The 13,752-nt window shown below is 46.1% G+C and overlaps 1 protein-coding gene and 2 pseudogenes across 2 annotated transcripts; 1 reads left to right on the top strand and 2 right to left on the bottom strand.

Moving 5' to 3' along the window:
- Positions 1–7,263: 7,263 nt before the first annotated feature.
- Positions 7,264–10,684, bottom strand: LOC119324234 (transcription factor TFIIIB component B''-like). Of its 2 annotated transcripts, none has more exons than XM_037597999.1 (8): positions 10,372–10,684; positions 9,133–9,273; positions 8,939–9,045; positions 8,812–8,852; positions 8,297–8,468; positions 8,038–8,182; positions 7,835–7,950; positions 7,264–7,744 (listed from the first exon to the last, which is right to left on the bottom strand). In XM_037597999.1, exons 2-8 carry the CDS (start codon positions 9,200–9,202, stop codon positions 7,595–7,597), a joined length of 801 nt encoding a protein of 266 aa, XP_037453896.1. In that variant the 5' UTR covers positions 9,203–9,273; positions 10,372–10,684; the 3' UTR covers positions 7,264–7,594. The 2 variants fall into 2 exon arrangements, with proteins under 2 accessions (XP_037453896.1, XP_037453897.1); XM_037598000.1 differs by having other exon boundaries at positions 9,133–9,268.
- Positions 10,685–10,732: 48 nt separating this feature from the next.
- Positions 10,733–12,112, top strand: LOC119324235 (annotated as a pseudogene).
- Positions 12,113–13,137: 1,025 nt separating this feature from the next.
- The window catches only part of LOC119324233, a 2,144-nt pseudogene continuing 1,529 nt past the window's right edge, over positions 13,138–13,752 (bottom strand).

The raw sequence follows: 13,752 nt of genomic DNA, 5'->3' as shown, positions 1-13,752 counted from the left end.
CCTGATTAACTAACATGTTAATGTGGTATACCACAGGTAGTTCTTTGCAATAACAATATAGTAAAGTTGTAATATGACAATATATCTTATTTACATCTCGTTTGGTTCACATGATTCTAACAACAGATAAGTATGAATACTTATGATTTAGATGCCATGCCATGTTTTCTTTGAAACAAGGCAAAGAACTTGCGATATCATTGATTAAGGAAGAAGGTTTAACAAAAACCCACCAATCATAGAAAGAAACAATTACTCTCGTGGCACTATTACAATAATCAAGTGCTTAGCCCCCGCCAAAGTAAAAAGGCGGGCCTCCTTGATCTTCGTCACAATCACCATCGTTGGGTGTTGAGGTTGCAGAAGACTCTGGCATTCAGCTCTTTCCAAATCTCCCATGCCATGAAATATTCAATCGTGCATGAAACAAAGCACATGAATGTGAAATAGAAGGTGATTGTCTACACCACGTGAACGCCCATATCCCTTGAAAGGGATTGGCTTGTCATAGAAACAAAATGAAAAATATTGATAGGTTGGACCCAAGGAAAATTTTGCTTTTCTGCAAAAACGACGCAGATCTATTAGCAAAGTTCACCAAAAATACAAAGCACCTCAAACATAATAAAAATTACATCGAGATTTTGAGACCACCGGACGACCACTACCGTCGTCAGAACGAGCCGCCGACGCGCCGTTCCCCTACCGGAGCCGGCTTGACCTTATCGATGACAGCCGGGAAGTCTTCGTGCAAGTGGCCCTAAGGGCCAGCGCCCTGGAGCCGCAGTCGCTGTTGTTGAACCCTTGAATAGATATGAAGCACCTGACATCAAATTTCACCACATGATGAGAAACCCTAACCCGACCGCCCCAAGGGGATGAAAGGAATCTACGTCAGAGCTTCGTCGACTAGGTCTAGATGGACGAATTCGAAGAGGATCGGAGCCTGGTAGACAAACTCGAAGAAGAAGCGCCGCCATCCGCTTGAGCGCCGCACCTGCAAGGACTAAAAAACCCTACCCTAAACTACTAACTGGAGTGGAGGCACCGGCCACCTGAGCGGCAGACAGAGGGGAGGCAAATCTATAGGTTTACCGGCAAAGCGTGGAAGAAAGAGTTTACCCTAGCCGCTAAGAGATATGAGAAGAATTTTTTTGCTTTGAAATTGCATGCCAAGTAGAGCACAGGGAAAACTTTATAGATTTTGATCATACAAATCAAACATGTCCTACAAAATCGAAATTATTGAAAAAATTCTCTAAAAATCCTATAAAAACACTCCTTTTTTTAACACAGTACAGACGCAAGCGCTCATATACACGCGCATACACTCACCCCTATGAACGCACACACGCAAACCCTACGCTTATGAGCACCTCCGAAAGACTGAGCCGGCATATCATCTTGAAATTTACGAAGTCAACGTAGGCACCTCGTCATCGACGAAACGTCTCCTTCCACTGAATGCGGATCGCCGGAAATCCTATAAAAACCCCCTTTGAACGATAAAGGCCTAGCAAATTGTGGTTCAGAGAAAAAAAAGACCTCGTAAACTCATGCACCCTCCACGCACACGTCTCACTTAACCTCGTGCGTGCACGCAGCTGTCTGCGCTCACCGTGAACAGCCGAGCGGTTGACCTCACACAGGAACCCGCTACAGAGTAATACACACACAGAGACACGCGGATACACCGTCCAATCCATTCTAGCTCGACATGTAGCCACTCCGCATACATCCAGCCGACGCACATGCATGCAAACCAGCAGTACCACACCACACTCCCAATCAGCACCACAACCCCGAAGGTCCGAGCTCGCCGTACAGGCCTCGCGCTGGCTGCCGCGACTTGAGGTGCAAAGCCGCGCAAAAAGGCGCAGCCACGCGCATGGACCGGTCGATCTTGTGCAACGCACTAGCCAGCCTACGTACCAACCGGCATGGCATGCCGTGCACAGTAGTGAGAAACCACGCCCCGGGCACAGCCAGCCCCCCTCGGGTCGGTCGGTCCATCCATCAGCCAAGGTAGGCTAGTAACATGGGCAGTACTCCAGCTAGGGAAGAAGAAATTTGTGCTTATTATTATGCCCTCGGAGGGAGGCGGCTTCGCGCGCAGCTTCCGTTCCATGGGCCGCGCGGCGCACGGTGGGGGCAGTCGACGGCGACGGCGACGGCGACTTGGGCGCACGGACAGCCGGCAGGCAGCCGGTCCGGTGGTACTACGTACGGTCTTGTGGATTTGGTCATCAGTAGAGTAGGTACGTCGCTGCCATGGGATCGGGATCAGGCTTGCTAGCTGGAGCTGCACTGGCCTCCGCCCGGCAGCAATGCAAAAACGCGTCGAGCTGATGCGGTGATGATGCCGATCGGTCTGATGCGATAGCTCTCGCTTGGGAGTAGTAGATAGCGATGGGTGACGCTGACGTAGGATGTGGAGTACGATCGGTCCGTTGGATCGAGGATATTTTGATCTCCCTGCTGCGCGTGTAGGATTTCGGATTATGCGCATGCATGGCCTTGTCAGAGCTGGCTGGCGCTTGTGTCCTGAGAGAGACCACCTTACGTGTACGTGTAGACACATCTTGGGATTCTCCGTGTGCACAGTGCATGTGGTTGTGGTGTCCCCCCCTCCACCAGCCAGCGCGTGTTATTGAATAAACCACACGCGCATGCCGTACAAACACGAGATCTGCCATGTTAATCATGGTACCATGGGGAAAGCTCGATCGTGCATGCCAGGTGCAGGTACAGACGGCCAACAAGTGTACCGTAACAGGCTACCCGGCGTACATCTCAAGACATGTACGTACTGTTGCAAAGACCCGGTCGTAAATGATTGCGAAGCTCAGATTAACAACACATGCGTCTACGCTTGCACTGTCAGCCAGCGAGATCGATCGGGTGAAAAGACGGAACCTTTGCTTCTCAGGAAAAAAAGTGCGGAAAAGCCAGTATCTTTCCACAGACCCAGATGGCGTTCACCTCAAAGAAAGAAAGATCCAGATGGCGTTCGTTCGTGCGTGCATCATCAACCTTAAAAAACAAACTAAATTAATCTGTCTATACGTAGCTCACACTCACACTCACACTCACACGGCGGTACACAAAAAGTGCGGAGGGAGGCGGTGCTAGGCTGTCAGTGTAATTCCGGCACGAGGGGAACGAGGTTCCTGAGTTCTCGGTCGACCGGGCCAATTATAACCGCGCACGACGACGCGACAGGGGGTGCATGGTTTTCGTGAGGAAAAACGCATATACTCCAGAGAGATGGAAAAGTAGAGGAGAGGCCGCCGGGCCGGTCGGTCTTGACTTTGTGTGGCCTGGGTCGGAGTGGAGCGGAGTGGCGTGGCCTTGGACCCGAGCAGCCCGGGTGGGTCGTGGGTACAGGCTGCTGCATGCTGCACCGCGCACCGTACGTGACGCAGAATCTCGTGTCGGGAACATGTATGGGACGGGTGGCCACGCACGCTAGTCTGCTGCTAGTCTCCGTGTGAGGCCAGAGAAACAATATGAATGGTTTCTCCCATGATGAGTCCAGTGACGACTATGGTTGGACAAATGTTGGAGACACCCTACCTAGCTAGCTTGGGACCAGAAGAGAGGATAATGTACCTTCGTTGCCGATTGCATATGTAGTGCGTGTGTCGTGTGATCGGTTAGTTACAAGTACTTCCTTGGTCCCGTAATATAAGAGCGTTTTCGACATGGCATGCAGAGGGGGTAGTTCTGTGATTGTTGTGTGGGATTAATAAGTAACCATGGGGATGGGGCCAGGGCTGGGTTCTGTTGGTCAAGGACGGCGCCGGCCACTACTTATTACGTGCAGGAAGCCAGGATCGATCTAGCTATAGGCTATAGCTAGCCGGTCAAAGTGTACAGATCAGTCCGGTATGCCATCCATACTCCTTTCTTAATTATAGTAGTAGTTATATAGAATGACAAAAAAGAAAAGAAAAAAGTGTATCTATTCCGTTGTCTAGAAAGTGGTATTTACAAAAACAGTGCATGCACCATTTGCAGTTTTTTTTTTTCTGAGTCGATGCAACATTTGCAGCTAGACTGCACTCTTGGTGCAAAAAAGCCCACCTGCCGACGAGCAGCCCTCCCTCTCCCTCGACATATCATATCAAAACACCTTTCCTTTTCAAGGATAATTAAGAAACCCACCCCGTTCAAGATCCCGGTACAAAAGGAAAAAAGGTAAATAAAACTCCGGTCGACCATGCTCACGGTCTCACGCCACAGCCTGAATGCCTGATCATGACCGATGCCTAGATTAATGCCGGTAAATGCACATCCCATTCACCAGCACGTCACTCACAGATACTACCACTCCAGCAAGACAGGCAGCTGAGGATAGGGGACAGGCAGTCTCCTCCCTCCAGTAAATCTTCCCCGAAATCCAGGACGGTCAAAAGAGACCAAGGGTGAAGACAGGCCACCAGAAGAACAGCACAGCCAGCCTAGCCCCCATTTTTCAAACGGAGATCAATTACTAATCGGACATACGTACTGCATCAAACCCAAACGGAGATCAATTACTAATCGGACATACGTACTGCATCAAACCCTGCTGTCGACACACACACGCACACACTCGACTTGATCACCCCACAGCGTCCGCTACTATACACCACCACGTTGCTTTCAGATCTTATCTTGGATGCAGAACGCGACACCCGTCCACCTCACACAGTTGTCCCTCCGAAGAAGAGGAGGAGGAAGAAGAGCCGGTCTCTCGGATGTCAGCAAACCAAACCAAACAAGACGCCTCATCTTAATAAAGAACAACACAACGAACAAAAGCTTAGCTGCCCGCCGCTACGTACTCGTACGTGGCGCCCCCACGCACGGCGACGCGGTTTCGCAGCCAGCCTAGCTCGCACAAGAAATTCTCTGATACTCATGGATGATGCCATCGCTTTTACTAGGGAAGGATCGTCAAAGGGAGCAGGCGAAATGGACAGCGGCAATTGATTTGATTTGGGTTTAACCTCACGACGACAGGACAGCCTGCCTCGAGGCGAGGAGCTGGAGTGCATTAGGAGCGGGGGACACTGAGCATGGGCCGGAAGCTTCCTTGCTTGCTGATGATCAGAATTACTTATTGTTACATTATTCGTGTGTGTGATGCTTTTGGGTGATGGATCTTGTTTTCTGCCCGTGCATGTGTGGAGGGGGGTCATGGTAACCTGCCTGCCGGGAGACCTCAATGGGAGTGGTTAGGCTTCAGTGATATTGCCATGTGAAAGGTTCCTTTTAACATGCCATGGTAATTGGCAAGCTGATCTCTAGGCAACTCAACTTATCTGTATGTGAAACCAACTTTCTGCTCAAGAGAAACACGTACGCTCACTGATCTAAGAAAAAGGTTCCTTCACGGCACAAGTCTAAACCAGAATCTGGGGAATGTTAGACTAGGAGAAACAATCGGTCGACAACAGTGATCAACCCAAAGCTAGCAACAAGCTTTGAGGATTATGCATGTGTTTTATGTTGCTGCAGAAGTCGAAGATACGAACAGCTATATCATGGATAGCTTGAAGGAAAAGAAATAAAAGTAAGCTGACCCGGCCCTTTTGACACGAGGAAAAAATATCTACAGCCTATCCAGAACAACAATTCGTATATTCAACAACTACCTTTTCGTAGATGTATAAAGATCGGTTCATCTTTACAACTGTCACAAAAGAGAGGAGGAGAGCTGCTGTATCCATAGAATTACCACACTGGAGATTTAACTCATGTCTAATCCCCCCTTGACTATCCTCACTGGTTGGTGGCTATCTTCCCACGAATTCATTTCCGAGTTGAAAAAATTAGCACAAATCAAACACTTTAGGAGACCTCAGTGTAGCACCAAAAGATTCCAGTAAAAAGGGGCCTCTTCACAAGTAAAAATAGTACTAGTACATTGCCTGCATCTTTGTTAGAGCACTAGAGCCACTACGAGTACGGGGTCGCACTTCCTCAGGGGAAGTTGTTACTAGTGCTTAACAGCCGATGGACAGGCGCAGGCATATATTCTGTAACCTCAAAGAGAGATAGTGAAAGTAAGATCTGCATCTGTTGCTCTAACTGAATCGCCAAAACACATAATTAAGTTCCTAGCACAGGCACCATAGTGCACCATCTACACAATGTAATCTGTGAAAAGATGATACGGATTACGAAACCACCATGGTTTACAGGTGAGCACAAGCGTAAAAGAATACCTGGACCGACCGCATATGCTGTTATTTCGTTCTTGGAACACATACGCCGATCCAAAATCCCGAATGGAAACAAATGTCGGCGATTGCCGCAAATCAATATTCACACGGTGAAGGATCGCTAGTTCTAGTCGAAGATTCATGGACGGCGAAGATCACTTCACTCCATACATCTTCTGAATTTCTCATAACAATAGAATCAGTGCTGGTTTTCATCTGCAAGTTGTCGTCGAGAATCGGCCGATTTTCTGCATAAGACAAAGGAGCCCCACAATGGCATCATGCCATGGCCATTAGCCAGCAACCCCAGCAACCATAGATGGTAGACTAGGTGTATAAAACGTTGGCCTTTCAGTAGCTTTCATCGCCGATCCCTTTCCTTTATTTCACAATCAAAGCGTGGTGCTGAGGAGTGCATTTCTCAGTCAACATCAGTCGGTCTCACCACCAGTGTTTCAGAATCGGTAGACATTGCATGACAGACTGTTATGCATGACGCGTGGATGCTCCGTTAGCATCACAGGAGGATTAGGAAAAACATTACAGAGAAAATAAAGAGGACGCGTCGGTATCACGTACGTAGCGTCTCGTCACAGTAATCTATCCGTTTTCGCAGAAAAACGCGTCTTCACACAGTATATTCTCTTCTCTGCATCAAGATTTTAATGTTCCAGACATGGAGCACGCATACTGAATATGGACGACCTGGTCTGGCACCAGTCTCTGTTAGCAGACGTCTTGATCTTCATTTTAATGGATCATTGATGTTTCTTCTGGCAACCGCCTGAAACATTTGGTTCACTCTCTTAGCCTACCCGGCGCCGAGTTCTTCGCTGAGGGATGCGTAGGAGAGTACGCCAGATTTACGCAGCAACAGAATGTGTATTTTTCAGCTGTACTTTACAACACACTCACAATGCAAGATGTTTACACATGATGTGCTAGCAGAAGGCTACACTTTGTGACCTCGTTAGCAGTAGAACTCCTCCCAGACTGCATGAGATAGCTGCAGATAAGTAAAGTATCTGCATATGCCTCACATACAGATGTGTTTGGCAAAAACCTTGCATATTTGATGGCTGATATGCTACCAACAGATTCCAAATTTAGCACCTTCAGACTGCAAAATATGGTTGGCAGCCTGTTTCTGTGGCTATTACAGAGCGAATATGGTGTTGCTATGCTACCCCGACACTCTGTTCAGTACATTGTAAAGGCAAAAGCAAAATAAGCTTCTATTCGGGCTAACAACTGTACTATTTGCATCCGTAACTTGGTAATCCCGTGAGCAAACATATCTGAGACAGGACATGTCCTTAGCACATTGGCAGAATAACGAGACCCCGTATCGTTTTTGCCTGATTTTCATCATGATTATCGTCCTAGTACCAATCAAAAACATCCAGATCCAGGTCATCATCAGCATTCCCAGAAACATGCTCCCCCTCTCTGACCTCAGATTGGCGCATGCCCAGCTCTTTATCTGACCAATTTGAATCATTCTCTTCCTCCATGAAGTCCTGCAACACATGCTTTAAACAGAAAAATAGAGAAAGAATGTCAATGGGATAAATTCAGTATTAAACACTGCGTTTGTGTGTTAGTTTCAGAAAGGAAAGAACCTCATTTCCAGTGTCTCCTTCAATTGATGCAACCTCTTGTTTATGTGTACTGTTGATGTCCCTCTGCAGATCTTCAATGTTGAGCTGTTTGATTACTTGTTTTAAATACAAATTATCTGTGTACAGTTGTAAACCAGAAGCATTAAGTTAAGGAAAAAGAAATCACAGTTCAGAAATTTTGGCCATACCAAGCAATTGCTAACCTCTTGAGCGATGAAGTATAGCATCGTGGACTTGCATTGGATGTTTTTTCTCCTCGGTTTTAAACTTCTGCCGCACCTGATCACGGGACTTATCAGGGAATAGCTGCTGTATCATTGCAAAATCACTACCAAATTGTTGAAGAGCCTGAACCAGAACAGATAAAAAGGTTGAAGTTTCCAATAGGCAAGCCAAAACGTCAACAAGAAAAAGGTATATTCAACATGAAAGTAGTTGCCTGAGTAGTTGATATCTAAATACCTGGTAAAATAAGTCAGTGTCAGATTTTGACCATTTGGCCCGTGCTTGTTTGTTCATGTAGGAATGGTAATTCAGTTTGGTTGCATTTTCTAGCACGTGGTTCTCTCTTCTGTCATTGTCATAGTTCTCTTCAAAATGATCAAAACTGTTGGTATCTCCAAACTGGGAGGTGCTGTGAAAAGGCATCGACAAAGAACATGACATAGGAAATGTCAGTACAAACTGTGATTGAAGGAGTATATCAGCCCATCAAATATAAGAAGACAAATTTAGATGCTAGAATAAACAGCTGCCGCAGCAATGCCTAGTTCAAATAATCTATTTGCAATAGGGAAGTATCTCCATGATAAAATAAAAAGCTTGCAAATCAGTCTGTAGCATTATTGTCAATGATTGGTTATTTTTTACTACACTTCAGGTAAAAATATCTGGGTAGAAAATAAGAAATGGCAGGTATACACGAGATAGAGCAAATATCCATGCATGAATATTTGAAGTGAAAAAAGAGAGCACACCTTTGATTAGAGGATGATGGTCCTGACGGAATTGTCTTACTCTAGGAAAAGCCAAAACAAAATCATGAAACAACAGCACAATGATTTTCATAAACAGAACCACCAGCTGTGTCTCAACCCAGCTCACCTTAATACGCTCTCTGGCGTCATGTAACAACCTGAGATGCATCACACTTAGCTTCATGCGATCTATCTCATGATCAGGTTTTTCCAGTAAAGTTTTGACTTCCGAAACTACAAAGGCCAGAAAAGGAGATAAAGGCTCATATCATGTAAAATTGATGCTTTGTTATCTGGGTGTCGTTGCTATTTAGCCAATACCTTTTGCTCTTTTTGGACGAATTCTGTGACTAAGCTTCTTCTCAGGCTGTTCTGCCAATGTATCTTTCATGTCTCTCTTACGACCACGTGACGATACTTCACTTTTTATTTTTCTGCTGGTTCTCCTCAGGCAGTTCTGTTCTGTTGGAAATCGTTTGAAGCATGGGAGATTGAATTAGAAAGATTTGCTAAACTAACCCATAACAAAAAGGCCACACTAGAGGAGAAGCAAGCAATAGTGGAGCAGCGACTGCTTGTGCGGCACCACATGGGGAGCTCCTGGTTTTCACTGGGGCAAATATTGAGCTAACTAACTTTAGACATAATTAGGTTTCTAACTATGTGGACAATAATATAAATTATCTGGCAACTGATGACAATGCCCTACTTCATTTTTTTTAGGCTGAGCGATACACCACTATGCCCTTCAATATTAATTTTTTTCTCTTCAGAAACAGTAGACCGCTAAATTATGAAACAACCATAGATTTACCACAACAATATTTGGGTCTAATGCTTGTAATATTGAGGTCAAATTCTAAAATTATACTATTTACCACAAACTGCTTAATAATCACAAAAGGTCAATCCTATCTTCACGAGGGAGCAGCCCAATATCATCCACACTGTCACTCCGACTACTCAGTAAATAAAATCAAATTGTTATCCTTACAACAATAGCACCATCAGCTGGTTGCTAAGTATGAACCTCAGATTCTATACAAACAACATAGTAGAAAAATTGGAAACTACAAACCACCTTTAAGCCCTCAGTTCCTATTTGAACTCCATATAACAACTAAAGCATTCTATAGTTCTCGGGTTCTACCATAAAAGAACAGGACGGTAATTCGGAGCTACTACATGCAGCTGATCCATCTTAAGTCCTCAGTTCCGATTGGAATTTGTATACCAAGTTACCAACTAAAGCGTTCAAAAGTTCTTGGGTTCTACTATAAAATAACAGGACGGTAATTCTGATTATCATCCAAAAGAAGAGCATGTATGCCACCCAAGAAATGCAGACAGCGTGCTCTTCACTTCACTGCACCCATCCTATCAACCTAAATTTGCGTGCACACAGAGAGGAAGTAAAGCTAACCAGGGAACATAATCCATCCACCACATCGACTAAATTAGCGTGCTGCCAAAGCCCAGCATCGGAGCCCCCTCCACACTATTCCTAGCTCCATTTCATCCATGTGTGTACGAGTCAGGAAAACGCGAGCAGAAACTTACCAGATCAAATATCAGAAAGCATGGGTAGATTGCAACCAAATCTGCACCCGTGACGCCGCAGTGATGGCGGCGGCCAGTGAGTGGCGCTAAGGCATGCCGGGAAACCAGCAGATGGGAGAGGGAAGCAGTTGATGGAGCGACGTGGGGGTGGGGCCGCTCGACCGAGGAATAACCTAGGCGGGCGAGGAGAGATGAACGCGACGCGACAGGGGAGGTGGGGCGCCGCAGGGGCGGTCGTACCGGCGGCGCGCGGAGGGGAGCGGCGGCGAGCGGAAGAGAAAGTGGTGGCTACGGCGTCGTCTGGAGCAGAGACGCTTCTGGCCCACCACAAAAAGTCGCTCGATAAGGCCTCTGGCCCATCATGACCCGGAGCTCGTTTGGCCCGTGGGCCATTAACCGGTCTTCTCACTTGCGGCCGCGGCCCGTGCCGCCGTGCGCCTCATCCGCGCCCCCTCCTCCTCGTCGTCGTCAGTCAGCGACGGACCGAGCCTGCCCAACGATAACAGTCATGGCGGCGGCGCTATCTGCGCTGCTCCTGCGTCCCGCGGCCGTCCGCATCGTGGCGCCGCGCGCCCACCCTGCCGCGGCCGCGTCCCGCCTCCTATGCGCCGCGACGGCGGGGGAGGCGTCGAGCTCGCCCGCGGCGCCGCGGAGGCTGGTGCTCTACACCAAGCCCGGGTGCTGCCTCTGCGACGGCCTCAAGGAGAAGCTCCACGCCGCCGTGCTGCTCTCCGGCACCCCCTACTCCCTCGCCTCCCTCGAGCTCCAGGCAAGTGACCCGGGCCGCTCTCCTTCGTAATCTCTTTGTCGTGCTGAGATGAGATGGATGCTTACTTCGGGGTACTGGGCTAATTCGATCAGGAGAGGGACATCACGACGAACCTGGAGTGGGAGCGGCTGTACCAGTACGAGATCCCGGTGCTGGCCAAGGTGCTCCCCGACGGCACCGAGGTATCCATTGATCCGCTCGCAATTTACCCTTTTTGCCATGCTTTCAGCTATGCAATGTAAGCTTGCACAGAGCCAAATTATGATACCAGTATACAACATGTGGCTATATCAATGTCTCAATTCGATGAACGGAAGCAGACAGAGGTTATGCTTCGCTGGTTCAATAGTCGGTATAATCACCACAAATAGTAAAATCAGAGCTTCGTTGTTCGATGAAGAATTATTAACATATCACGATATGTTTTGCTGGCACAAACTTGATAGAGGTTTACCACACATTTGTGCCTTGACCTGCACGTGAACTTATAATAAGATCACTCCAGACAAGTCAGCAATTTTTTAAAGGTAATCCGATGGTGAAAACAAGGAATTCTCTCTTACTTTCCAGCTCGCCTAAAGACCATTCCTTATTGGTATCTGATAGATATTTCAATCATTGTGATGATGCATTATTTGTGAGAGTTACCCTGTTGGTGGTTTATTATTCTAGGCTTCATTGTTTGGAATAACATGAACTGATGTAAATGTGACTACTCATATTGCAGGAAATACTTCCGAGGCTGTCTCCCCGGCTAACTGTGGAGCTCATACAAAAGAAAGTATCCAGTTTGTTTGATCAGTAAGGATATAATTGTACTTCAAAAGTTCAATCGTCAGCTTTGCATTTAGAGCTGCAGCTGTAAGAGTGGTAATAGGTGATATGATGGTTGGTGTTATTTTCCTTGGTTGTAAGTTGTAAACCATGATTTTCAATTGCTTAACTTATTTTTTGTACATTTAGTTTGGTTTACGCATGTCTTCTCAATACGAATTCATACAGAGAAACATACAAAACACGAGAAAGATCTAAAATGTTATTTTCTCTCTCTGTGTGTGTGTGTGTGTGTGTGTGTGTGTCGGGGTGGGGGTGGGGGGTGGTGTTATACACGTTTAGCTGATAGTCAGCCATGCCACAAGAAAATACAATTGCAAAACTTACAATTCTTGGTTTTCTCTTGTTAACAAGTGAAAAACTTTATGCAAGGAGCATTTACAGAACATCCAACTCATAAGCAAGATTCAGGCCAGTAAATCAATATCCAAGGGGCTCTTGGAGATAAGAGCAATGCCTAGCGTATGCAAATGCATGAGCTGCCTGGGGAAAAAATTGTTACTGAACAGATAAACAACTAAGAACATGTCTTTAGGAACATATGGTGGCCAGCCACTTTTGTAGCTGTAACCTGCTAATTCTACTATACATGGACCTTGGGATTTATCCAGATTTCATGTGAGTATAAGTTTATAATTAAACCTGGCCTAGATTTCTTACAAAATAGGACGTTAGTTTAAGCATAGAGTTGCTACATCCCAAATTCCCAACCTTGGTGCAACTCGCGATATGTTATCAAAGTGTTGCACTGTAATATAAGCTGCAAAATAGTCTTAACATGCAAATTCTGATCTGCCCGAGGCTGAGAGGCCTGCTTTTGTAGAATTCCAATTGGAACTTGAATCATGCTCGACTGTACAAGTACCTGGAGAAAATTCAACATAGAAACAAAATTCAGACCAGTATACCTTCATGAGTGTATATATCATGACTGTACAAGTACCTGGAGAAAATTCAACATAGAAACAAAATTCAGACCATCTTTGTTTATATCATGCATTTTCTTTTAAAAAATATTTTAAAAGGTTAGGTAAAGGCATTGTTTATTCTTTTTATTATAACTAACAGCGGTAAGGTAAGAGATGAACTGCAGTGCTGTATTCTATAGTATATTATTATTAGCAAGATATATATTAGTCCCAAATATATTTATTTTTACCTTACTATGGTTGGGATGATGGCGCAATGGAGGTTGGTGCTGCCACTGCATTGCCATTGCTTGTGCCCAGGTCCATTCCTGCTATGACGCTGTGTTGGTAATTGAAAGAGATTGTCATTGGAAGAAGTCGCATTAACATGCGATGCGAATTGGTTGCATTTAGTTTCATCCAAGCAGGGCATGAACAATGTGCACAAAGACTGGTTCTACTTGGCTGTGAATATGGAGGCATGGAAGGGGATGACATTGGCTGTGAATATGGAGGCATGGAAGGGGATGATATTTGCGTTGGAGATGAGCTAGGAGCAAATGATGGAACGAGGGCTTGCAGTCGCGGAACCAGCTTGAGATCCTTGATTCTACCAAAAACCGATGGGTCTAGGCCAAGGTTCATTGAACTTGATTCTGTGATGATTTCAGCTAGCTGTTTCAGCCTCCCCATTTCTTCGTAAACGCCGCGGTCATCTGGGGAGAGGGAAACTTGGACTATAACTGGTGGGGCAATCGTTGAGCCATTCTTATTTGTCAGATCTATGTATATGTCCTGCATGTAGATAGCATGTTGTCACTTTATGTCAAGATCTTCTAGGAAAGATGTTAATCAGAAGAAGAAAAAAAC

This window comes from Triticum dicoccoides, chromosome 6B, assembly GCF_002162155.2.
Source record: "Triticum dicoccoides isolate Atlit2015 ecotype Zavitan chromosome 6B, WEW_v2.0, whole genome shotgun sequence".
In the NCBI taxonomy this organism is placed as follows: domain Eukaryota; kingdom Viridiplantae; phylum Streptophyta; class Magnoliopsida; order Poales; family Poaceae; genus Triticum; species Triticum dicoccoides.
The sequence above is the reverse complement of the archived record's forward strand: the minus strand, read 5'-3'. Positions and strand labels throughout refer to the sequence as shown.

Coding starts and splice junctions, on each gene's coding strand:
- LOC119324234 (XM_037597999.1), bottom strand. CDS start 9,202: ATGAAAGATACATTGGCAGAACAGCCTGAGAAGAAGCTTAGTCACAGA. Junction 8,469..8,811: donor CCATCATCCTCTAATCAAAG/GTGTGCTCTCTT, acceptor GCCTTTTCACAG/CACCTCCCAGTTTGGAGATA. Junction 7,951..8,037: donor TATACTTCATCGCTCAAGAG/GTTAGCAATTGC, acceptor AACTGTACACAG/ATAATTTGTATTTAAAACAA.